General features: G+C 45.3%; 2 protein-coding genes, 2 long non-coding RNA genes and 1 other non-coding gene across 6 annotated transcripts, besides 1 other annotated feature; 3 read left to right on the top strand and 2 right to left on the bottom strand.

Annotated features, from left to right (window-relative positions):
- The first annotated feature begins 1367 nt into the window (after positions 1 to 1367).
- lncRNA:CR45920 (long non-coding RNA:CR45920) lies at positions 1368 to 3376 on the top strand. Its single transcript, NR_133296.1, has one exon. It is a non-coding gene; the product is annotated as a long non-coding RNA:CR45920 (long non-coding RNA).
- mir-316 (mir-316 stem loop) lies at positions 2609 to 2697 on the top strand. Its single transcript, NR_048306.1, has one exon. It is a non-coding gene; the product is annotated as a mir-316 precursor RNA (primary transcript).
- Positions 3354 to 3987, bottom strand: lncRNA:CR43977 (long non-coding RNA:CR43977). The gene has a single exon (NR_073968.1). It is a non-coding gene; the product is annotated as a long non-coding RNA:CR43977 (long non-coding RNA).
- Positions 3988 to 4430: 443 nt separating this feature from the next.
- On the top strand, positions 4431 to 4959 carry Cpr78E (Cuticular protein 78E). Its single transcript, NM_141088.2, has 2 exons — positions 4431 to 4466; positions 4533 to 4959. Exons 1-2 carry the CDS (start codon positions 4455 to 4457, stop codon positions 4932 to 4934), a joined length of 414 nt encoding a protein of 137 aa, NP_649345.1. The 5' UTR covers positions 4431 to 4454; the 3' UTR covers positions 4935 to 4959.
- A 145-nt stretch (positions 4960 to 5104) lies between these two features.
- CG43980 (uncharacterized protein) lies at positions 5105 to 26453 on the bottom strand. Of its 2 annotated transcripts, NM_206420.2 has the most exons (8): positions 25824 to 26453; positions 19022 to 19229; positions 8641 to 10191; positions 7862 to 8468; positions 6945 to 7713; positions 6135 to 6498; positions 5696 to 6023; positions 5105 to 5633 (listed from the first exon to the last, which is right to left on the bottom strand). In NM_206420.2, exons 2-8 carry the CDS (start codon positions 19138 to 19140, stop codon positions 5391 to 5393), a joined length of 3981 nt encoding a protein of 1326 aa, NP_996142.1. In that variant the 5' UTR covers positions 19141 to 19229; positions 25824 to 26453; the 3' UTR covers positions 5105 to 5390. The 2 variants fall into 2 exon arrangements, with proteins under 2 accessions (NP_996142.1, NP_001262185.1); NM_001275256.1 differs by lacking the exons at positions 19022 to 19229; positions 25824 to 26453 and adding an exon at positions 12249 to 13189.
- Positions 24452 to 24488: a mobile genetic element.
- Positions 26454 to 26804: the final 351 nt, after the last annotated feature.

The following is a 26804-nucleotide window of genomic DNA, read 5'->3' as shown; positions in this document are numbered from 1 at the left end:
ATTCCGTTTGGCGTTGAAGAGTCGAAAGGATTATATCTTTTTCAATCGCCTAAATACGGAAAATTTTCATAATTTGGGGTGAAGGTTTTCAATTTATACACTTATGCACTGAAGTCATTTCTGGCGAAAGCTGTACAAGATAAGAGTGAATTAATCATTACATTAATGTTTTTGTAAAAGCAAACGTAAGCCATGAAATTACATAATCTAAGGAGGGATCAGGCTAGTTATGCGCATAGAGTCCCAACCAGATCGACCTCCTCCTCCTCCTCCGAGCCCAGGCGTGATTTTATAGTTTTCCTGCCCTTTAGCCACCCATGCATTTCCCATTTCCACTCAACATAGTTTCTGGTTTTCAGTTCTCCAGCGATAAAAGAAACCGCAATCCGAAGCGCAGGTAACTTTTGGTATTTGTTGCCACTGCTGTTGCTCATTTTTGTTTATTTCCGTAATTTATTTGCCTGTTTTGCCTTTCCGAAGGCGAAAATGTTAAATTTAGCATCAAGCGTCAAGTGAAATGTTTACAATGTGAGAGAAAGTTAAATTGAAAAGCGGGAGGGAGGCGGCCTTTCAGTTCGGAAAACTGAAAACTGAAAACGGGATCCCCAACTAAGCGTTTTAGAATCTATTCGGAATCTTGTTTCAGCGGAGGCCCAGCACTTGAGCACGCCGAGTTCCGCCCGAGAAACGAGGAAAACATAAACATCCAGGAATGTTTAGAGAATAAAAATGTTCATATACGCTGCTCTCTACTTTTTGTGTCTTTTCCCCCTTTGTTGTTTATTTTCCCCCAGCCAACGTGCGGATACACCGGCTGACTAAGACCAAGACCAAGACCCACACACCCGTACCCGTACCCGTAGTCGTGCGGACACGTACCCGGACCCGGACCCGGAGTGGGGATACGGCTGGAAGACTGGGTGTGGCCGCACCCATGTTTAGACTAAACAGCCGATCATGGAAGAAATGTAGAAAGTGTAGAATTCTTCCCGCTCGACTGCGAAAAGCGCTTGAACTTTGACGCCGAACTGCACTCATCGGTTGGTTCGATTTCCCCTTGCTTTTCTTCCTTTTTTTTGCCCCATTTTGGACACGGATTTTTCTATGCCAGGCGGCGTGGGCGGGTGGAGTGGTCGGAGTTGGTGGTGGGGCTGCCATCTGCTGCCATTGAGCACCAGCATAAATTGCCTGGCTCCTTCTCCTTGGCTCGCGATCGGATGGGATCGTGTGGGATCAGCTCTCTCCCTCTCTTTTCAATTCTCTAGGTCTTCTCTTTCTATCCGAATAGCGCCGTCCCGCTTGCTCGTCCATTCATTTCGTGAATAGAATTTTCTAAATGTCTTTGAGTTTTCAAAATTTTGGAGCGTAGGTGCAGTGCGTCGCGAAGCGTCAGCGTGTACGGTTGGCTTTTAAGATTTCAAGAGTTCCCAAAGGCGATCGGAAAAGTTGGCAGTAATAGGGGGAAATTCCACCCCCCGAGCGGGTGACGTTACCCCGTTTCAATATTCAAATATTCAATATAATATTCGTAGTGCTCAGTGCTGGAGAGTAGGGTTCCCGGATCCAGGATCCATTCGGTACTCTTCCCACAGAAGTGGGCGTTCTTCGGTGCCTGTTGCCAGGTCCCCAGATGAACCCCACCCACACAGATACACACACACACACCCACACTCGCACACACTCTGGCGATAATTTTTCATCTTTCCAATATCCCACTCGACTGGCGAAATATTCGCCTCTGGCGTTCGGCTAAAAATATTTGAAAATCCAAAAATCCACTTCAACCTACTACGGCCGCCTGTTTTTCATAATTTTCAGTTTCGGTTTTATTTATTTACCCTATACATACGCATACTAGCACGTCCGGCCATTTTCCGACGTCTTTTTGTTTTGCGACTGCCGAAAGTTTTGCCGTTTCATTTGGCATGTCGTCGTTTTTGTTTATACCACCCTGCCGATTTCCCGGTTTTCGCCAGCCCGCCCTTGCACCCTTGGCCGTACATTTTCTGCATTTTCTTGGCGATTTCCACATTTTCCCACATTTTTCGCGGCCTTTGTCTCTTGCGGAGACGGATTTCGGAGCCGGAGTAGGTGGATGGCGGTCTTAATTGCCAGTCCCGTGGTACAAATCACAACCTAATGGGCAGCCTCCACCCGAGTGGTTTACAACTTCCTTGGCCAGATATCGCTGTACATGATTAGATATATACATATAATAGTAAGTATGTATGTACATGGACGGATAGTTGGCATCGGAAGACAGCTGTGTGCATTGGCAGATGCCATCAACATCATCATCATCATCATGATCAGCACCATCATCTTGGTCGTCCATTGCGTTTGTGGGGGAAGTCCATAAAAAAAAAGAAACCAAACCAGCACACAGTTATAAAAATAAAACTATTTTCGTATGGCGTGCATATAGACGCTCGATCATTAGACGGCAGCAGAGCCGCCACTTGGCACAGTTTTCCAGAGCACAGATTGGACCATAAATCAATCGAACCAAATTAAATTAATTCAATTCAATTCCAATCCAAATCCCAAACAAGAACCAATCTCATCACGGCTCCATGTGTGCGGATCGGTATGTGAAAAGTGGATACACAAATTCTAGTCGATTTGTCTTTTTCCGCTTACTGGCGTTTCAATTCCACAACGACAGGAAAGGGAAAAAGGCGTATTTACTATGAGTTTGCTCAGCGATTTGCAGGTGATCCAGGTGTATATAGTATTAGTAAGTATTTCATCGTTTGGTGATATACACTCGAGAATATATTTCATCTGACTAATCAAAGTCAACTGACGCAACGACGCATTCAACTCATTTTACGGCTCATCTGCGATCATTATCATCAAAATCATGAGCATCTAACAAAAAGTCATAAAGTCGCCAAAGCCGAAGAACTCTAATTAAGTTTAAAGATAGAACTTTTCATGTTTTCTGTGCAGCTTCGTACGTTTTAATGATCTTTTGGTAATTAAAAGTTGTGAATGGCAGCGAAACTTTCAGTGCAGGTATATAAAATCGTACCGAAAATTATTCGGAAATAGCTTATAAAAATCTATTGAGTATCGGAACACACAGGGGGACAACACCCAATGACTAAATTCCTAAAATTACAGCATTTGGGAATACGTATTCCCATTCACTGGTACAAAGCACATTTGGAAATCAAACACCAAGGCAGAGAAAACTCAAAATCGTGCCAGCAGTCATGTGCTTAGTAATTTTTCTGATTGCTCAATACTCAAACGGTATTCAGGATTTCGATTAATAATTAATTATAACACAGCCCGAACAAAGAAACAATATTTGCCAGATTCCCCGATCATGCGGAATCGAACAAATTGCTTCGTCCGCCTTCAGCGATCCAATGGATCCAAATCGGGGCATCTTCGACTTGGCAAATGTATCGAAAATTAAATGTAAAATTTATTGTTGCATAAACAGAATGCCAGGAATCGGACCGCATCCGAATCGAACGATGCGTATGTGCCACCTTTAAGTATTCAGCCCTGCTCATCCAACCATCCCACCTCCATCTCCACCTCCGGGCCCATCCCCATGCCCATTCCCAATACCGTCCCCTTCTCCAGCTCCATCATATGGGTCCCCAGCATTTACATCTTCATCTGACCGGCTGGTACTGCTATGTGGAACGCATATAGTATGGTCGGCTGGAGAGGATGGAAGATTTGGTGCAGCCTCATGCCCACTGGCCAAAAATAACATCAATGGGAGCAGGCAGGAATCAGCGCGAAGACGGACGTCGTGTGTTTGCTTTGTTTATAGTTTTCGTGTAAACAATTGGCAGCGGAAAACCGACTTCCCGCCGTGTTGGCGTTCGAGAAAAATTGAATCTGGAAAATGCCCAAACAACACAAGCAGCTGAAGCTCAAACAATGTAATGAAAAGTGGCCAGGGCAACCGAAATAGAACTAATGCTTATTGGTCATTATTTTCCACAAGCTAAACGAATACCTTACGAAAAATGAAGTAAAAATCTTCGACTTAGAAATAATTTTTAAAAGTAACATATTTTCAGTGATCTTTTGAAATGACTGCAAAACATCTTAAACTTTTTTTTTTAATTCTCCCGAAACCGAATGCTACTATAGCAGAGATAAGTAAGTGAGACCCTGATCCGGGGTCGAACATAAATTAGGAATCTCAAATTGCAGGCCGAGATTCGAAATTGCAATGGGAGATGGCAGATGGGCCTGGGTAAGAAGCTCGCTCTTTAATTAATTCTTAGAACGGGTTTCAAGTAAATACCCGCGGACTCAATTTGTACATATGGAGTGTATGTAAGTGAGTGTCTGGATGCCGGACGATAACCGGTAAACAAGGCGACCAGCAATTCCAATTCCACTTCAGTTTTGGAAATATAAAGAGCAGTCTTCCCTCACTCGGAGTCAATTCAAAGCCAGCTTCCCCTCCAGACAGCAGCATGTTTAAGATTGTGAGTATCGCGCCGCCGAGAGGCGATCACTCCAAGGATTAGCCCATTCCTAAACCATCTTTCCAGCTCATCGTCGCCCTGTCCCTTTGCACGGCCGTCGTGCTGAGTGCTCCAGTGGACCACGTCACATCCACCACCCAGCCACCGGTGGCCATTCTCGAATCATCTCACGAAAAGCACGAGGATGGATCGTACAACTTCTCTTACCTCGGCGAGGACGGCACCCACAGAAGGGAGGAGGCCGTGGTCAGAAACCAAGGCACCGAGAACGAGTACCTGGAGATCAGCGGCTCCTACTCCTACTTCGATGCCAACGGACAGGAGGTGACCGTCACCTACAAGGCCGATGACCACGGATTTGTACCAGAGGGCGGAGCAATCCTGCCCCAGATTTCGCTGGCCGCCAAGCAGGTCAGCGAGCAGGTGCCCCAACCAGATCTTGACTATGCTAAGCCTCCTAAGGTCTAATAAACGAGGCACTGAAATGGAATCTAATTGGTGTTGTTTTAGTTGTGTTCTCCAGCAAAACATCCAGATATAATTGCAAAGTAATGGCTGAGAACTCGAAATCTCCGATGAGGGAAAGGTGATTCAATATTTGAATGCTGCCTCCATTCAAATGAAAGATTTGGTAGTTACAATTTTACTTCCTTCATTTAATGCAGAAACAATTTCAACTACCAATAATAGCTAGAGGACCGCCTGCTCGGCCATCTTGGGGTTCGTAGAGGTTAACAGTGCGCTGAACAAATTGAAAATACAAAAATACAACTAGGAAGGTGGGAAAGGAGGTCGGGGCGGGCAGGGAAACTATTATAATACATAAAAGCTCAGAGATTAAATTAAAAACAATGCAATAAATAAGAATTCGATTTCGTCGAGAGAGAAGTGTGTGGAAGCAGAGCTCCATCACTTCACTTCACTTCATTTTTTCACAGGCGTGACCGGGGGCGATCGGTAGGAGTTGACCAGACCACCACCCGAGTTGGGCTTGCGGGCCTTCAAGCGATTCTGGAGCGTCTGCAGCAATCCGGCGAGCACGTCGTGGTTGGGAATCTTCTTAGCGAAGAGGAGACGCTTCACGGAGTCGTCGTAGGTGAGCAGGGCCACCATATTTTGGAGCAGGAAGCACTGGCAGAACTCCAGCAGTCGATTGGCGTTATAGACCTGGAAGAGCAAGCCGATCAGAATCTCCGTCTGATAGCAATCTTTACCATTAGCCATCCCACCTTGGCGTGAATGTACATGGCTACAACATTATCCACATCGACCATTTCCGAGCAGCGGGCCTCCGTGTAGCGCAGCAATCCCTCTAGCTGGAAGAAGCTCGCCGCCGCCATCAGCTCTAGCACATCGCCGTGGGCCACGTCCAAAGAGCTGCAGCCGCCGCAGTAAAGGAACTGCATCACAAGCTGGAAGATGTGGTAGCGTATGTCGTTGATCTGCACCGTGGGCGTGGAGCTGCCCTCACTCAGTTTGGAGCTCAGCATGCTTTGGAAGCGAGGCGATGCGGTGACCAGGACGATCTTGTGTCCGTAGAAGATCTTGCCCTCCACTCTGCAATGTAAAATGACCAAAGATGTTACAGTTCATTTATACATTTGAATACTTTAAAGAAATTTGGATACTTTAGAGCTACCAATATTTTCAGCATTAAGTCACACCCACCTGAAGGTCACGTCGCTGAGTTCTGGGTTGTTAACGAACTTGGGATCGATGCGGGACCCCTGGACGGGCTGCATCGGCGGCTGTTCCTTCACCGGAGGCAGTGTCTCCCAGCCGAAGCAGGTGGCGAAGATGTCGGCCAGAAGGAGGGTGGTGCCCTCGTTCTTGTTCCGAAAGATGTTGAACAGCAGCGGGAGGCACTCGCTCACAAACTGGGCACTGTAGTCGTCGGGACACACTTGCAGGAAGTCTTGGAGCAACTGATCTATAACCGCGTCCAGTCGCAAGTCGTGGGCCGCCGATAGGGCGTGCATCCAGCAGTGGAGGGTCCATGGAACCCCCAGTTTCCGCAGCTCAATGGTTATATCTGGCAAAAGGAACCGTATCGGTATTAATTGTAAGCAAAGATTGTATATATCTATCTGCTTAACAATAAATAATTTCTCGCAGATATACAAAAAGTCAGACACCTTGTAAACAAAACAGTTTCGACAAATCTGGCTTCATTAAATTTCGGCTTATTATGAGACAGATCAAATGAGCTGATCAAATGAATTAGAAAACCATTAAAACCAGATTGAATTACTTAATCGGTCATTGGTAGCATCTTAATTGGAATTGCAAATGGATTCGCAACCTGCTAACTTTTCGGTTCTGGTAAATTCCTTAACAAAATATATTTGTGTACTATAGGAAAGAAAAGATTTATCTCTCAATAAGGACATTCTAAAAGAGCTGATATCTTCTACAAGTATAGGAAACTTACACATATACGCGTATCCCACTTTATAAACCTATTCCAAGTAAACCTACCCAAATGATTATTTTCGGCACTGTGGTACATAGCCTCCTGGAGTCGCTTGATCTGCGTCTTGTTGAGCAGCGGCAGAATGTCCTCGTTGTTTCCACTGGCACTGGCACTGTTTGGTCCTCCGGCTCCAGTTGGACCACCTGATCCTCTCACACCGCCCACATCGCCCTCGGCCAGCATCTCCTCCAGCGAGAGCACATCCCTCGTTCCAGGTGAAACGGGGTGGGTGAGCAGTTTGCGAAGGCACGATCGGTGTCCGTGGGCAGCAGCCACTGAAATGGCGCAGAAGCAACCCTTCTGTGCGGATCCTGCGAAGCACAGTGAATCCTTCTGCTGCGTGGACAAAAACGCATTGGCTCCGTGGGCCAGCAGCAATGCCACGATCTCCAGATTGCCAGTGCCGGCGGCCAACTGAAGGGGGGTCAGGGTGCACTTCTCCTCGCTGCTCCTGGCCCCGCCCTCCACCTTGCCGCCCCTTTCCAGGAGGATCCTCAGGGCTACGTAGTTTGCCCTGCTGGCGGCGAAGCTCAGTGCCGTCCAGTGCTGAGTGTCCGGCTGAATGGCCGGATAGCCGGCGCTTCCTGCAGGGGGCACCTCCACATTCGGATCGCATCCCGCGTCCAGCAGAGCGTGCAGGGCCACTTCATCGTTTCGAATGCTGGCGATCATCAGAGCGGTCAGTCCGGCACTGTTCTGGGTGTCGTACCGCGTGGTGGGCGGCAGAAGCTGGGCGGCCTGGGCCAACAATTCCGCCCGACCAGTCAGCAGAAGCTGCGAAAGGGATTTAAGTAGACGTTCGATTATTAGGACTATTATCATCAGTAACACACCTAGGAGCACACTCCATAAACAAACACGTTCCATTAAAAGCTCGTTTACTTTAAGTATATTCCATATATATAAAACATAAAACGCGTACCTTGAACGCCACTCCAATGGTGGCTCTCCTGCCCAGCTCAGAGGTGTCCTCTCCGATTCCGATGCCAATCCCACTAACCACCGGCGAACTGCAGCTACTGCTTCCCGTTCCAGTGCCCGTGGAGCTGACAGTAGGAGCAGTGTTGAAGTGAGTCTTTTTCGTGGGCAGCTCCTCGTCGTGCGCCACTGGCCTTATGGGACAGTCCACTCCGGGCAGGAGTAATCTGGCGGCCTGCATCACGTCATCCTTGTCAATCATCATGGCATTTCGGTGCTCGGCGTGGGCAGCAGCCACCCTCAACCACTCGGCCAGTGGAGGCAGCACCACGTAGGCCCGCTCGTAGCACAACTCCTGGACGTGGTGGCCCGCGGAGGAGGTTCCTCCGCCTGGAGCAGCTGATTGCGCCTGGCCAGCATGGCAGCCGGAGGCGGCGAGAAGTTCCGTGTGCTCCAGCTGAGAGCAGCGCATGAAGTAGAAAAGAGCAGCCAGAGCGGATCCAGAGAGGGCGGCGGCCAACTGGAACTCCTGCTGGGTGCGCAGGGCCTTCTCTTTCAGCTCCCTTATGCTGCCCACACAGGTGGCCAGATGACCTCGAAAATCTCCGGAACTGGTGCACACGAAATAATGAAATTGTTTTTATTAGACAAGGCACTTCAGTTGCTTCTCTAGAATCCGGACGTCTAACTTAAATTTTCTACGCTTGGTTTTATATTTCGTGGAATCACAGGACGGAGGGACATGGCTAGAGATTGGAATAGATAAAGATTGGAAGTAAATACCTGGCAATAACTTGATCCAAGGAGTTGGCCCATCTGGGCAGAGCCAGGGCGCCACTGGCAATTCTTCCCGCGTTGAGATGAGCGAATGGCTGAAGCAGTCCCCACACATCCCCGGAACTGGCAATACTTTGATCCAAGGCGGCCGCCGTGGTCCCGTTGCACTGGAGGGCAATCTCCTCCAGCAGATTCTCAATTCCGGCGCACAGATACACGGCGGCGTATTCGTGAATAAATTTGCCCAGTCTGGCGTCCGTCATCCAGCGGTAGAAGCGCCCAACTGACAATTGGAGGCCTGCTCGGGCGGACTTGCTCTGCTTCAGCGCACTCTCTCCGGGAACCGCGAACATGGCGGCCGACCTGAGGCATGCCTTCGTGCAAGAGTCCGCCAGCGAGGAGCTGAGCACCACCCGCAGGGCTCCGACCACCTCCTGCTTGGAGCAGAGACCCACGCCGGCCGAGAAGCGTTGGATCTCGCGGGCGATCCTCACCAGCGCCCGCTGCAGCAGATAGCCTAGGCGGGAAACCGCCTCCACGGCCAGATGCTCAGCCTGCTGCTGGCAGCGTCCGTTCCTCAGGACCTTCAGGATGCACTGCTGGCTCCACGGCGGATGCTGCAGCTCAACTAGCCGGTTGTGCGAGTCCACCCACACGAATTCGTCTGCACTCGTGCTGGTCACCACGGTCTCCAGCGAGGAGTATCTGCCCAGGCGGCGGGCGGGCTCCGAGCTCTCCGATCCGGCGCTTAGGCTGCTGTAGGTGCTGCTGCTGGTTTGGGAGCGCAGTGTGAGCATGGCCAGCTTGATGTCTTCCAGTCCTGTGCCGCTCCACGGAGCTTTTCCGCCAGGCATGATTCCACGATGCCTCCGCGATCGAGTGCTCCTGTTGGTCACTCCCGCCGCCAGGCGATCCTCGGGTAGCGGACCCAAGGTCATGCCCCCTGCGGGCGAGGAGCTGTGCCCGCCGGTATCCGACATGCTGGCATGCCCAGAGCTGCGGTTCTCGTCCGAAGAACTGTGGCACTCCTGCACCCGCTGCAGCGCCCGGAACTGGTCATGCTGGTGGATCCTGGGCGGCGTGGGATTTGCCGCTGTAGTGGGTATGCCCAAAATGGGTCTGTTGGGAGAGACCTGGCTCTGGCTCAGGCTCCCACTCAGTTGCGGTGGCTGTGACTTTACAGGCGTACTCTGCACCGTGAGTCGCGCCGGACCAGCCACTGCCCTCTGTGGAATCAGCGCCTTTGAGGCGGTCCCTGGTGACGGCATCTTGCAGGACGAGTTCGCCTGGCCGCCACTGCAGGACGAGGATGAGGCTACCATCTTGTGGGGCATCCCCTTGTTCGGCTGCTGCGCCAGCTCCTTGAACACTCTCGGTGCCGGAGTGGCCATGGCCACCGCCAATCCCTTTTGCGACGACAGTGGCGTCTGCGAGGGGGGTAGCTGGCTCTGCACCTGATGAGGCGACTGCATCTGTGGCGGGGGCACGGGGGGCAAGCCAGTCACCTGGCTGGGAGCCTGGTGCTGGACAAAGTTGGGCGGCAGGTTACCAGTGGGCCTGGAGAGAGTTAAGGAAAACATGGTTAGTCTGATGGTTACTTATAGATAGGGGAAGAGTTCTAAGGGATTCAAATCTTTAAAATCAGTGTGCTAAAATAAAGAGGAAAATAATTGAGTAGTCATCAAAAAAAAAAAAGATGGTCTAATGGTATTTCATCAATATTTTAAGTACCCATTAACACTTTAGGAATCAAAAATAGCGAATGCTTCGCAACTAAAGTAATAACTTTATCCACAAAGCTAAAAATAAAGCCATGGCTAAGCTTCTAAATTAAGCCTGACCCATTTCCAGTCCCATAAATGATGCAACTCATTAAAATTCCTCAGCAGACAGAAAGAATACCAGGCAAAATAAACAATGGACTTTGCTAACGAGCAAAGGAATAGATGTCACACTAACGCTAATCTCTGACCACACAGTCTTGACCATCTTTTAGTTAGCCACGAGCCTAACTTGACATCTGATTAGTGTAGTAGTCCCAGTAGGAGACAGTAGTCATTCATGGTCGAGTATTTTGTTGATTACACTATTGAAAAACGACCAAGACCCACTAGTTGAATTAATGTATTACAAGCTGATGGACGAATATACAACCCATTCTCTTCGAATTAAATAATATTATAAAGTGCAGAAGCTAACAAATTATTTTCACCGCAATACTGGACTCTCTAAGTGGGTTGATCTTCATCGCCACGATTCGTTCTCACATTTCCTTCGCATTTATTACCATCTTCTAACTGGGTTAGAAGTTGGCAACCTCAAAAATCACAGCGATATTAAAAGCCAGTTACGATTTTTCATTTGCATGCGAAAAGTCTTTTGATTTTTCATTCTTTTTGGGCATCGTTATCATTCAAATTTTGCCCATCCCTTTGACAGCTTATGCTGTAACTTGAGCTCAGATTGACCTAAATTTTAAATGCTGAGTTTATATTGTCTTTTCAACAATATATATGTATATGAAATACAGATACTTACGATCTGAACAAGGTTCTGTGCTAAATAATACTATTTATGAGTGCTTTGAATATCTTGGGAGTACTGTTATAATGATCTATTTCTCAACTTGAATCTTTATTGATCTTTAGTTGCCGAGTTAATGACCTTTAGATTTCTGTTTGCTTAAATATTTGTCTTGTTTGTAAATCAATTGAATAATATTTTTAAAGCGTTTGCTATTTTAAAGAATTTATAGGACTTTTTGTGTGGCAACCCCCTCTGTTTATGAGTAGTTTAAGTTCCCACAGAACTGATCCATTTCCAAAAACTCATTTATGGAGCTTGTATGTAAATTAACGACCAACACTTACGATCTGTGTCTAAATATTATGAGATATAAAATCAAACATCTTTTCTTATGGAGCCCATTAAGGTAAACAGCGAAGTCGTTTTTTTTCTGATGATCATTCTTTGACTGGGTTTTGCTGAAGTGAGTATTTTTCGGCATATATGAGGGTACGAATTGAGTATGGGTTTTACTCGTAGAGCTATAGGGTATACTAGATTTGTTCATAAGTATTATACAGGTAGAAGGAGTGTTCCCGACTGTGTTTTCATATTCTTAATCAGGAGTCGATTTGGCCAAGTCGATTTTTTTTTTAATTTATCTTTTGTCTAGTAAATTTCTATCGATATGAGAAAAACATTTTATTGCTTATTGCGTTTTACTCCCAGCCGATAGCCGAAGAAGCTTGGAATTGTTTGCCAAAAACTAAGATGAAGACGAATTTTGATTAAATTCTTCTTACTATTCCATTTCTTACAATTTATTCAATTTCTTTCCATTGTAAATAAAATGTGATTAACCATTGATTAAATTGCAACTTTGTGGGGTGGAGCCATCTTCCCAATATACATTTGGCCATCTAGTCGTTCCTTTCCTTTTCCCCAATCAAAAGTCCATCCTATTCTACGCCCAGAAGAAATCCCTTTTCCCCGACTTTCACAAAAGAATTGCAGTAGTGCAATGTGAATTGAAATTGAAAATGGAATTGGCATTGGGATTGGGAACGAGAAAATAAGTAATAGCTCGAGATTCGAAGAGTTCGCTGTACCGTTTCGCTGCCCTCCGCCACTCCTGGACGTAGCTCCAATCGCACGAGTCCGTCTCCGCCTCATCTTGGCCAGGGTCGTCGCTATCATCATCCGCATTACCATCGTCATTATCACCGAGGGCTGCATCGCAATCACACTCGGATTTCGTTGGAGCCACAACGGCCAGAGTGGGTTTTGCCACCGTTTCCACCAGCGCACTGGCTCGCCGGTAATTGCCTTCAATTCTGATATTAATTACTCCGTTCTGCACGCTCTCAATGTAGGGCGGCAGTTCGTCATTCGCTGGCGGGCTGGTCTCCGGTTGCCCCGCCATCTGTTGCACCTTCTTCACCTTCTCCACGCCCGTTAGGCCCTCCTCCGCCACGCTGGTCTTGAGTTTCTGGGACATCTCTTGCAGCAGCTGCGAGTGGAGTTCCTTGGGCGAGGGCAGCGGCGATTGCTGGCCACCGCGGTGGATGGAGTCCCCAAAGTAGATGACCACTTTGTGGTTAGGCTTCTTTGCCCGCGACGAATCCTCAGTCGCCCAGTCAGGCAGCTCCTCGATGGGCGTGGGCGAGGGCGTCTGCGGGGGGCGTGGCACCGGCATCTGCTGGGCCAGCATCTCGCTGTTCCTCAGCGATTGTGGCTGAAAGTTCTTGAGGGAGATGCCGCGGCGCCGCAGGATGAAGTTGTCGTTCAGCATCCTGCTGAGCAAAGTGGGCGCTGAAGGAGCACTCTTCTTGTCACTGGGCTTGTAGCCTCGCAACTCGCGACACAGGCTGCAGGTGCAATCTTTGGTGCAATACATGCTGCTTTTAGTTTCGCTTTGGTTTCATTTCAGATACTTTTTGAGAGAATTACCCTTTTCAGGATAACTTACTGCATAATTTTGATGGATTTGATAGGTTTTTAAATATTGTCCTTCACTTTGGTGGCTAGTTAGTGTATTTGCATGTGATATTCATAAATTTATTTTATTAAATATTATTAAACTATTATTTATGGTGGCATAAACATTAAATTTGTTCACTTTTTCACTTTTGGGTATTATCTGCGATCTTTTATGCAGATCAGATTTTTCTTAAGCACAGAACTATGTTGTTTTATACATTTAAATGGTTTTTAATATTTTCAGAAATTTCTCTGAGCACAGTTAGCTGCTTCTTGTCCCTGCTTCATGTTTCCCATTTCACTGTCGCACTGGTAACAATGGTAATAATGGTAATTATGCAAATTATAAATTGGCGCAGCTTTTGGGTGTTCATCCATCCGCGGACGGAACTTCGATTTCGAAGCTGTGTGCGCGAAATCTGGACCCGCCGACTATCCAAGCCGTTCGTTCTCCGCTGGCACTGAAGCTCGACTGAATTGGAAGCTCGGATTCGGTCTGAGCCCCAGCTGCTGCCGCTACGCCGGCGCAGAAGTCGACTGCGCTGCTTAGTCATTGTCGGCGGTATCTGTTTTTCCTCATTTTCACAGCGCGTTTTTGGGCCCGGGATCGGGCAGCGGAGATCGGGGTTTGGGGGTTCCGGGGAAGAGGCCACCTTGCATGGAGGGTCTTCGGGTCTTCGGCTCTATCGGCTTGGGTAATTTTTCCATTTGCTTCTCAGCTGTGTGACCAAAACAATGGGTCTGCACCAACATTTGACATCCACAGCCGCCAGCGGCGCAGAAACAACCACAGCAACAGCTTTGAGGGCTCACTTTGGACGCCGCGCGATGTACTAGATGTACTTGGAGCAATATCAGGGAGTTTTCTTTTCCATTTTCCCGCTCGCCTCTTGTTGCTGCCGTGATTTTCAAAAATTACTGCGTTCGGTGGCAGAGATGCCAGCGGGGAAATTTTACCATTGACAAACGACGTATACAGCACCTTCAGAAAACTGAAGTTGAAGACATAGCTTAACATATTATACATTTTTAATATCATTTTAGTTGCACTGTATATCAAGTTAGATTAATTCAAAAAATAATTTTATTAGCTTCAAAATATAGAACTTCAGTATTGAATATCTATCCTTTGGTTAATCAAGTTTAAACTCCTGCAGCTTAAAGATCTTGATCCATTTGTCGATCACATATTACCCTGGGAAACCCCAGCCATCTCTAGCGCAGTGACTGGCCAAAGTGGCTACCAACTCTGGCTGCGAGCCCTGCACTGAATTTAATTATGTATAACTGTTTGGCGGGGCCAAGGGAGCATAGCACCTTAGCTTCACAGCACCTTAGCTTCACATCACATAGCACCACCCAGCACACGAAGGTTATACAATCTCGGCACTTATCAGATCGTTTTGCCAGCTTCCTTCCAGCCCGGGATTGCCACTCCAAGCGGGAGTCTGGAGTTTGGTTCCCGGCTCCCAAGATAGTAAAAACAGCCAGGTTCTGAGCTCTGAGTTCCGAGCATGGGCAGACGTGCGTAGGCTTCGAGATACATCTACAAGATACATCTCATGTGTGGAGCAAATAAATTTCCGAGCGTAACCTGCTCCTAATGATTTATACAAGCTCAGGCGCGCTGACTTAACGGTCTCTTGAGGTTAGCCTTTTGTTTTTCCGATACGAAACCATGATTTCGACCCCCGGTAGAAGCTTCTCTTTTGTGGATGAAGAATGGAATGGTAAATGGAAGCGGTCCGAAGCCACAGACCCGAATGTATAATAATATATAAGCCCACAACCACTGACATACGCGCATGGCAATTGCAATTAGAAAGCATCGGTCGTATGATCCAAATACCGAAATCCCCAAATGAAAATCGGGCATTCAACGCCCACGTAATACGGAAAACCGAAACTAATGCTCTTTGAATCTTTCTACGGTCCGATTATACAATAACTTTCTTCGGTGGCCGCCGGCTGTTTGGGTTTCTAAGCCAGGTGGATTATTAAAAAAAATTACACTCTTAGCAATTTTCGCATTAAAAAGTTTAATTTACGGAAAAGTAATGACAGGCCATAAATATGCTTGCGCCCATTAGGCGGAGCTTTATATGCCGCACTCAAGATACCTTCAAAATATAAAAACGGCACAGAAACACAAAAACTACACCAAAAGGTTTAATGTAATATTCGCGTGTTTATAAAACAACTCGGCCACGGATGAGAAAAAGACCGAAAACGGCTGGAAAAACTGGACAAAGACGGCAAATGCAACTCACCCGAAAGTAAAGAGGAGAAATATGGCCCAGCCCCACCCTTTAGTATCGCCGATATATATACACATACATATATCCAGCATATATATCTGTGTCACCCGACTAATGAGGTTTGGGGAACTTTCGTTTTTCATGCCGACAGTGTTAGACAGGAAATGGTTTTCAGCATAGATTGTAGATCATTAGAACCAGGTCTGTCTTCCAGCGAGATCATTAATAATCTTTACCTATCGCAAAATATATCTGCGCGTTGTGGCATGGAAAAGAAGGAGAAGCAAGGTTAGCCTAATGCATTGGAGCCTCAAGGCAAGCCCAAATACTCAAGCCAGATACTCGTACTTGCTGTCAGACGAATTTCATTTCACTTGTTTTCCCCATTTTCCCCTGGAAGATTTACCAAAATGTGATTGACATGGATTGCTCAAGCCAAACTTCTTCGGGCTGAGTCATTGCTTCGATCAGCCTGGGAATAGTGGAAATTACGAAATTAGGATTCATAGGAAAGTTATTGGAGTGTTAGGAAACTTTTGAATTAAGTTTGGCCCTTTCACGGTAATCTGTCAGTTAGAGAACTAGCCGAGTTGCCACTGTTACAACAGTACACTATTCCAGCTATTAAGTCAAGGATAATAATGTCATATTCGCTGGGAATTATACTCCACAGCCCCGTCAATCTCGCTTAGTTTACACTCCGCACCTGTGTGTCTTCCAAATGATATACTCGAGACGAGCCGTGGTATCCCGACACCATCAGTGACACGGCAATTGGCTGTAACTGTTATGAAACCCAACATCTGACAAATTGCTACCTTCTTCGAGTGCTCTCGGCCCTATCATATCATCGCATCTACCTGATTAGAGTTTAATATGCTGCGACTACTGTGGCGATTTCCGCATTCAACCACATCCCCATCGCCAATTGGAGAAGCTGCGAAGTGGCAGATGATGATGAGGCTGCAGATGAAGATGAAGATGGCGATGAAGATGGAGATGGAGATGTACCGACTGACTTTGCTTCCGTTTGAAGACGGGGTGTCTTCCTCGACTGCAGCTTCCCCGACTTAATTGGTCGCCTGTCTATCCAGACCTATCAACAGGCTGCTCCACTCGGAAAACAGCTGCTGACGCCCCCAAAAATCTCCCACACTTTCGCGGGCCGAATTTTCTCTGATCTTTTGGTATTTGCGGCTTAAGGCTGGGGCGATTCTGTTTTGATGGCGACTACTTAGTTAGCCAAGTAGGTATATTTTGACAAACGCCACGGTGTGTCTCACAGATACCCGTATCTGTAGCTGTGCGAGTATCAGTATCTGCGGCCGTAAAGAAAGTCGCGGAAAGGTAAAAAGGTAACAACATTTTCACTTGCCCCACGTCGTCACATTATTTCTTGTGCCAGCCTTAGTGCTGCGTTCGAATTACCTCCGAATTGAAGATGATACGGCGATAGGGCCACAGGTACTGCAATTCGTGGTTGGGGGGGGGGGGGTGGGGGGACCGGGTAAGGTTGGAGTTCCAGTAAGTGTATCAAGTTTGTTGCCCTCGCAGATGGCTCTGCCCTCCGCGGAGCTATTGTCATTGACTTTGTTGGCTACAAATTGTTGCTGCTGCTAGCAATTGAAGCGAATTTTTCGTACATTTTTCCTATTTCAGTTCGTTAGCTATTATTATTTTATTCCCCGTATTGTTGGGCCCTGCTAATTATTCACATTTTGCGATTTTCACTTTCGTTTGCTGTGTGAAATACACCGACTGTCATTTGTTTGTTGTTACTCGCATTTCGGACTTTTAATTGCCAGAAAGAGAGAAGCGCGCCACAATAAAGTTTCGTAAATGCCAGTCATATTTCAGTTTCCTGGAGGGCGGCCAGATTTCGATCGGCAATTGTCTGACTCCGCCGTACGATTTCTCAATCGAGCTTGAACTTTGCGAGGAATGAGCCAAAACCTTCAGCCGCAGCCTCGCCTGTATCTCCATTTTTATGTGCACCTCTGTCCGTAGCTCTAAATGTATCTTAAGCTCGGCTCTAGTCTCGTTTTAATTGAATTAGTTTTGACTGACTGGGCCGGGCCCGCATTTAGCAATTATTCATCTCTACCTGAGCAGATGGCGTCGTAAAGCAGGCCCATCTACTTTTTGTGGCACACATCCGGAGCAATCTTCTGCCGCCGGAGAACTGGCACTAATATTTTCCAAATTAACCTTGACCGGCTTCACAATGCAAAAACGAATCGCAGACGGATCGTTCCCGTTTGGCCCAGCGACCAGAAGCCACTATCGTACGAAAGACACAAACAATCCATTATTATTTCCGAAAATCGTCTAGCATCCGCTATTCTGCCCCAGCCACACACTTCCCATCCATCCGACTTCTTTTCCTCGTAGCTGTTCATGTATCACGTCCGAAAAGAAGTTGGTCTCTCGGCCCAGAATAAAAGTATATTGTCCGTTCAACCAACATTCCTCCCCTTCCCCTTGACCAACACCATCCAAAAGCGACACACTTCACGCTTTTGTGCACAATTATGCTAGCAAGTGACCAAGTCCAAAAATAGCTGCCATTGTGGGTTTGTCTGTTGGACCTTCTTAGAGACTGGACTGGCGCTTTGAAACACAATATGGAAACAGAATGGCAAATATTTAAGGAACTCCAACGGAGCAGAGAAATCCTTCTTGTCATCTTTGAAATCTAAAAGTAGTCATGCACGTGTTTTATCCCTAAAAGGAGTTATATCACTATCTACTGTTGTATAAATGCTAATAAAATACATTAATATGATGACAAATTTTGAATTTACTTTCCTAACCAGTTTTCACATCAGTTGGAACCTAGGTTCTCAATGAAGTGGAACCTAGACTAATAATATCTCTACTCTCTACTTACTTAAAAGTCGGTACAGAGGTTATGTTATTGTGTTCAAATTCAAACTAGGTATAAAATGTACCTAACAGTTTAAAAGTTGAAGTTTTCAATTGGAAATAACGCCACCTATCGGCATAGTCGGTTCACTAGCACTGCTTCAGTAACCTGCAGACAGATGGCGCACGCTGTCAAATCCACGTAACTTCTCAGGTTCTGTATACAAAATGTAGGTGGCGCTTAAGTGGTCTTGTATATATCTTGTATTATATAAAAAAGCCGTAATATTTCTGACTCAAAAATTTTAGTCTTAAAACATAAAATTTGTATCACGTGGATATAAATAAGGAAACAGAATTAGACATGGCTAAAAACCAAAGCTCATATTATATATTATGATTATTTATAATATTTTTATATGTCACCGTTGCTTAATGATATTTTGTTTCAGATGATTTAACCTTGCGTTTAAACCTAAAGTTTACCAGTAAAATAAAGAACATTACAAATTAGCTCAGCATTTTAATTCCAATTATCATTACACACACAAACAGGCGTAATACTCGTAATAGAAACACACTGAGTAATAGCTACGGAAAACCCAACTTTTTCTTTGCCATAATACCCTAGGGGTCACAATGTAGCTGAATGATTTAGAATAACAAATATTCCATATCGAAGAAGTAAATCATAGCCGGACAACTCATATGTTCCATGCATGCATAAGCTGTGTACGCCACGGTTTTGGAAAATAGAAAGACTTAGGCAGCGAACTCACCTTCGCGGCTTCGGCCGCAGTATCTCATGGTTGGCATCGGTTATGCAAAGTGGGCTGAGGGCCCCGGCCAGATGTGCCACGCCCACACGCTCCGAGTCCCAATTGTGGCGAGTGGGCATGCTGTCTGCGAGTCCGAGCGTGTGGCTACCTCTTCTTCGTCTTTCCAGCCAGTCGAAGCTCACAGTTCCAGATGCTGCATTTTCCGGCTCTGCAAAATGTAAAGCAAACAAACGATTCCATTTAATAATGCAGTGCAGGAATGAGAAAAGGCGTACCTCTATACTATAACATGAATATGAGGAAACTTTAAAGTAATGTTCCCATGAATTTTTTAAATAGTATTTAATGTGTATGCAAATAGCCAAATTCGTATGTAATATGTACAAAGTGAACTCGACTCTAAGTCTGTCAATATGGAAATTGAAACGTCAATTATCAATAGTTTTAATATTTTCCACTTCAGAGAAGCATTTATAAGGTTCGTATCTGAATATGATAAACTGACGGTAAGAACTTTCTTAAAAGATATATTTGATCTTCAGTTATACACTTTCCTTTCAAAAGTTCAAAATCGAACTCCGCCCATGGTGGCTAGTTGGGAAGCAGGGGCATCCCAGTGGACAGAGAAGTCGTCTAGCCCCTCCGAATGAGCGAGCCCCAGTGCAATTAGTCGCCGTCGACGTCGTTGCCACTTCCTCTGCCCATAATAATTAACGCTGCCCCTTTGAGCGGAGCAAAACAGCAGGGGACCAGGGGAGCGGAGAAAGCTCGGAGGAGGAGTCTCGGGAGATTGCGTGTTTTGCGTCATTGGCATGGCAGGTTGAGCGTCTGTTGATCGTCTTGCTAGTGGCCAGTTGCTCTATAAATGGTCACCGGTCTGGCCCGGCCTGGGCCTGGATCTGAATCTGAATCTGGACCTGGATCTGGATCTGACTGCGAATTTCAGCCATCGTCGGACTGAAGCCCCGTCTGATAGAGCGTCGTCGTCGTCTGGCTCAGGTGTCGATCAAGAACTTTGGAGCCACATTGGCATGCAATCAATGCCGTTCGATTTCATTTCGCTGGAAATGGTTTTTGCCTGCGTAATGTCAGACATTGCAGCCTGGCATGAAGAAAGGAAAACATTTTCCCTCTGCAGCAGCTGGTTTGCTTATCGTCCCGTTCCCGGTAAAAAGAATCTGTTCTCTTCCCTTGGAACACACTTGGCTTGTGTGTTATTTAGCTTTTCTATTGAACGCTGAAAGCGATCTTATCGGAAGTGTCCAAACACCGTAATGGGAAGGGAAATGGGAGACTTCGATGATGGTGATGAAGATGGTCGGGTTGATGGGGATGCTATATAATAATATAGGTAACCCAGCAGGTTCCCAATAATTTGGAGCTATGATTCATATATGGGCCCAGTAGCAAACTAGATGTGTTTATTGGCTGGCTTCATTTTGCCAAGGGAAACAGTCGATGATTTCTCGGAGGAAAAGTCTTAGTTCTTTGCTGCCACAAAAACTATATACTATACTATACTATAGTCCACTGCCATGAAGTGAAAACAAGTTATTGGCACTGAAACAGCGCTCGAATGAATCACGCCAAGCATCCCACATATTATATAAACCTCCCCCATATAAACGAACGTGATAAATGAAGTTGAACTCGAGCTTAGGCACTCCAACCGATCGATTTGACCTTGTTTTATTGGACAAACAATTTAAATTATTTTTGCGCAGCCTTAAGATCTATTTTGCGCTTTCTGCGGGTTGCCATTTCGAATGGGCCAAAATGAGTGCGATACGCCTGTCATAGGGCTTACCAGCTTATTGGCTACGTGACCTCTTATCAGAATACAGCTGAATGGGGTCATCTCGATCCGAGATTTCTTTTTAACTGTTTTCGTTTGGGCTTTGTTAGTTTTACTTTATGTCTTCGTTTCAGGTGGCGCATTAATTATCCCAGCCGGGCTTGACACCCAATAATCGAGCATCGGAAAGGAACGTCGATTGATACCATATAAATGGCAGCTAAACATTAGTAAACTTCATTCCTGTTTTCCCGGCCCATCGGACTCTTGGTCGGTAGATTTATGGCCACGATTCCGTCTCCGGCGAGAAAGCGCTGTGATCTCCGAGAAGTTGGTGCAAATTGATATCACATAGCCGAGTTTATGGCGCTCCAACAAAGTGACAAAGTGTTCGATCAGGTTCTGCTTCTCATTGGGCTGCATCTAGCATTTCCGATATAAATGTGAGTTTTTTACGAGTGCCAGAAACAGGAGGGAGGATAAAATCCATCTCAATATGTTTCTGGATAATTGCCCACATTTATTTTTTGATTTATGACTGATGCTGGTGTGCCTTATCATTGTTTTTACTACATTTTACATGAATGCCTTCTTTTAGATGGTACTAGCTACATTCAATTTAAAAACTAATTTAATTATACAAAAGCTATGCGCACCTGCTAATTAACTTTATTAATAGATCAATATTATCCCGTTAATACCACTTATATTGACGATCTGAAAAATTTACATCTTAAACTTTTAATTGAGAACATTCTTTTCCAACCAATTTCTTCGCTATTCGAATATTTACCTTTTTGGCATATCTTGTAGCTGTGCTGTGAGTGATTTTACCTCTTTCTCCGCCAGCTACCGCATTCCAAAGTGAAGGGCCGATCCGAAAGATACAAAAACACTCACATGCACGGCTGCGTCAAAAGACACACATAAGATTTCATAATTAATATGCCGAACATACGACTAACTTCTTGAAGTTTGCCCCGGGACATTAATATGCAACGATGACTGCATCATGGAATCTAAATCCCGGTGAGAAGTACGATTCTAATTCTGATTCCGAACCGGGTTCGGTTCGGTGGTCAGGTGGCGTATTTTCGATTGTGACCACAGATCCGACACTAATAGATGCGGCCTTCTACGCCCTTAATAGTTAATTTGCATAATAAAGCGGGTTCAGGAATCCTACCAGATTGTCGTGCTCATCGCTTCGGTTCGGTTCGGTTTTGGTTCGCTCGCTCCATTCATTAATCATAGAAAAGATCTACGCTGAAATTTCCAATAGTTTCATGCCCTGGAGTATTAGTTATTTCTATCTGGCTTTGGTGGCTCCAGCGCGACTTGGTTTGCCTCGGTTTCCACTTGTTACAAAGATTAATTGCACAGCTTATGCTAATCCATTGTCATTAGCCATTTATGGATGGTCGCGGTGGCAAGTTGGCAACAAAAAAATAAAGAAATAAAAACAAATGTGAGGAAACCAGAATTCCAGGCGAAGCCTATGTGCGGCTGCGTTTGTTATCTAAACAATTTCATCGGTGAATTTATCACCAATTTCGTTGGCATTCCTTTCTGGCCTATGTGGCAAATAAAAGATATCTGATTTCCGAGGCTCTGTCACCATTTGTTGCTCTCTCCTCATTTGGGGGCATCTTTTTGGCCAGGGGCACATGCGCGCAATAAACTGGCCCAAAACAAACAAACTCTCAAACGCTCAATGATAACCGATCACCGATCCCCAATCTATTCCATTCTGTGGTGAGTGGTGAGAGAGCCCCGTGAGGCAGCAAAAATTGAAACGTTTTGTAACCGATACTTGATACTTGGCCTGCCATTCGGAATTTCTTCTGTTTCCATCTATCGAGTAGAAGGCAAACAGCGAACAAATTTCAAGTGGCCCGATGGGCTCCATGAGCTCAATCTTCCTGGGAATGTGTGCATTGGGAACTCCAATACTTTGTATGTAAATTTCCAGGTATACAAGTCTTCAGTTTTTAATACAAATTTAGGGAATAAAGAGCCATATCCATTTCAATCGGAGGCGCATGGAATGGGTTTAGTTACTTCCTTAGAAGTAAAAGATTTCAAATTTCCAATTGAATCTAGCTACATACAGTGAAATATAGCAATCATTACATATGTTTTACCTAATAGGAATATCAATTAATTAAACCTTGTGCATTGCGGACAACCCATTCAAATGCCGAAGGGGCAACACCTGATTAGATCCAGATTGATTCGATGCCCGGGGGCTGAATGCAGAACCTGTTGATCTTAATTTGATTTCGAATTTCTTTTGGCAAGTACCCAAGGCCAATCCGACGATCTTGTTGGGGCCTCTGAAGAACTGTCGAGTACCGTAATTATCTCCTCTCCGTTCTGAATTCATTGCATGTGGAAGAATTTTGATTTGTGTCAAAAGCAAGACACGCACGCCATTCGGCATTTCGGGCTACCAGCCCCGGCTTATTTGCCTTAATAAATTCAAAATTAAATTTTCTCTTAATTGCGATCAAGATGAGGTCGAAGTTGGGGCCCCAGAACTTGATGGGCCGGAGAGAAAGTGATTTTCTGGCGTGGCTGCTGCAGTGGCTGCCCCGAATTGGGTCACCTGGTTGATATTGGATTGGATGGCTCGGATCTTGGGCTTCAGCTCTGGGGTCTCGACTTCTCGTGAATTCGGGACTGGATCGATCGGCCAGGGAGCTGGTTGGTTATTCGGCTGGAGTCGCCCATTGACATTTAAATTATTTGTTCGAAGCCAAAAATGCCACCGAACCAGCGATCGGCGAAGTCGTTGTTTTCGCTGTCACGTGATGTCAGCAAGGGGCCAAATACCAATAAGCGGAGTAAAACATTAAGACAATTTTTCATCTCAACTGACAGTGAAATAAAATACTCTCAGCCGGGCTTATGCAACCGCCGAGTTGGAGCTCTGGTCTTAATGGACAATTGGCTTAACGGAAGACAATGGGCCACGCCCTGCCTCCACTCATTCCCTCGCCCGCCCAGTCCCTTCACCAGCGACCAAGTGACAGTGACAGGCCGAAGTGGGCCAAAAACCACTTACGCTCACCTCCGACCGCTGGTAATTAAGCCAGGCTCCACTTTTGACCAGAGGTCGCACTCCCCATCTACAATCCGCTATCTAACAAACGCTCTGTGGGCATATCTCCCCCTTGCGACCCTATTAAATGGCCCCATAATGTATCAATAATGTCAGGGCTCAGAGTGCGGTCTGGCTATTGCCTATTGACTCGCTTGTCAGGTGTGTCGGCACGAGCGGCTTTGTTGGCCTCCTAAATCCCCCCACATCAGCCGTCTACTTCGCGGCTGCGTTCCTCGATTCTCAGAGGCAGCTTTGCCTGGTCGTTGGTCTCTAAGGCTTCTTTCGGTTGAGTTGCTGATTTAAGAAATAAAAGAGAATACTCTGTCGTTGGTGGGGTGATTTCGAATGGTACTAAAACAAGAGATGATTAAAAGTGTCAACACATCAATTGAAAACAACGTGCAACACTGTAAATCTCTTTGTTACGCCTATAAACACTTTAAAAGGCTCGAGTCGTGTAATATCTATTTGTAGCCTAAAAAAGAGTACTCTTTATAGATGATAATCATATAGATCGTCGGTTTTTTTAAGTTACTCGGCTATCAGATACCCGTTACTCAGCTAGTAAGGGATATGCAGAAAGAATAAAGAAAAGAATGATCATTAGCGAACATAGTCAGTTAAAAGTTCTTATTAGAAATTGCCGGGACTAATAATACCAAAAGGAACAAATCAAAACAATTTTTAAAAAGTGTAGGTCATCACCGAGACACACATAAATCACATTAATAGTCCCAAGATTCGACAGACGGACATGGTCAGACCAAAGATATTAGAATATCTTAGCTAGTAATTCCGATCAAGAACATATAGTTTTATTGGCCGGACGCTTTCTTTAACGTATTGTATAGGCAACGAATCTACGAGTTACGGCTATAAATGCCGTAACAGGTGCACGGAATTTTATGCCAAATACGAGATCTTGTCATCTTCAGGACAGGACTACAAGCACGAATCAGCAGTAATATGCACTCATTGTCCTCTTTATTACAATACCATTACCATCACCATAATAATATATTTTAGATATTTTGATCAATGGATCGTTATGTTTTTTCCAGATAAAATAATCAATTTTAAAAAGAGCTTATTCGTCTTTAAATTCCGTGCTGTTGATCAGAACTTTTTTAAATAAATGTAATACTACTTAGAAAGAGTTAATTTAAATTATTTAATTTAGTCCCCATTCGTTATTGTTTTTTTTTTTTTTTTTTTTTGTAGTTCCATTCGAACCGTAAACAAAGCCGCTAAGGTGTCAAACGCCAAAGCTGAAGTCAATAAAAATACTTCAGCCATGGGTGAATATACATAAACCCATTCGAACTCTTACAAACACATAAATAGGTTTGCATACGTGTGTCTATTTATGTTTGTGTGCTTGAACTTACGAGCTTGTTTGTTGTCCACTTTAAACCAGAACAAGGAAAAACTAGTTAAATGTATTTCTGAAATACACATAACTTCAGCTTATTGCCAAATGTTTTGTCAGAGATCGCCTTCCTAACAACAAAATTGGTTCGGAATACATACTTCGATTGGAAATTGGGTTGCGACACAGAAATACAAGCCAGAAATGATCTTCCCATGCGGGTCTTAGAATCATTTCCATTTGCATAGATTTGAGCCATGCCGATATGTTAGCGAATGTATTCCATATTTTTATGAACAGTTAAGAGCAATAATGAACTCATTAGGTTTCCGTTTTTAGGTGTGGTAAGCTACCCGAATTCTTTTTTGCAGAACTGGTAGGAGAGACTAAAATATGTAAGCCTTACTTAAATGCTTAAAATAACCTCTCATAGTGTTCAAATTTGTATCCCTAATACTCGTCATACGCTGGAATGTATTGAATACTAGTGATATTCACAAATATTCATGCAATGCACTTAATCGCAGCTCACCTTTTTGAATAGTCCAATTTCTGTAGCTTAAGTGGTTAATCCAAATAGTTCACTTTTAAATAGAAACAAGAGATATGTTGACCCAGGGGCTAACCTGGACTTAACTGGCTGACAATTATTCAGTTAATTGGGTTTGCTAACTCAAACTTGGCACAGTGATCGCTTGACTCCGGCTATCTGAACTAACTTTGAGAAATTGCTTGCGTGCAATTAATTAAACAAATTGCTTTACTTTCACCTAATGCTGAGTGGCGAGCAGCAATGGCAGCAGGATCAACATTTGCATGGCGTTTTCGCCCACTCACATACATGTGAAGCACTGGCACAACACACACACACACGCAATCACTCACACACGGCTGGAGTTATTTATATTTTCCTCGAATTCTTTCCTTTTTATTTCGGCAGGTTTTCGGCTAACAGGAAAATTGACTCTCCGGATATATGCGAATGGTGACTATATACCGAAAACCACTTTTCGCGCATATTACATGGCCGCGCTCAATCGGAGAATCTGAGTGAGAGAGACGGCGAGACGGGGTGCCATATTGAGACAAAAGTAACCAAGCAACCAACGAAGCGACCGCTGGAGAATCGTTCTGCACGGCGAAAAGTCAAAACCACAACTGAAACTTCTTTGGGGAAAAGTATTTTACAGAGCAACGATTGAGCCACCAGCGACCCAATACACCGAAGGCACGCGCAATAGACGAGGTCTTGGACTCGGAATCGGAAAAAGAGTCGCACTCAACAGGCCTGCGAGTTCGAGATCGGCTCTCTCCGCATACTGTGGCTCTGGGAGAGCCGTGCCTGCAGCCACTTTGAGTAAGTATCTCAAACCAGTTGATCTTGTTTTGGTTTTTTTGGCCCTGGTTACATGACGACTGCCGACTGCGACTCCTTCGGCCAAGCAAGTTCGTGTCCTAAGTCTTTTGTTTTGCGCGCATGGACTGCAAATGCCCGGCCATTATTATCTATGAG

Source organism: Drosophila melanogaster, chromosome 3L (assembly GCF_000001215.4).
Source record: "Drosophila melanogaster chromosome 3L".
NCBI classification, from domain to species: domain Eukaryota; kingdom Metazoa; phylum Arthropoda; class Insecta; order Diptera; family Drosophilidae; genus Drosophila; species Drosophila melanogaster.
Note: the sequence above shows the minus strand (reverse complement) of the source record. Positions and strands in the feature narration are given on the sequence as shown.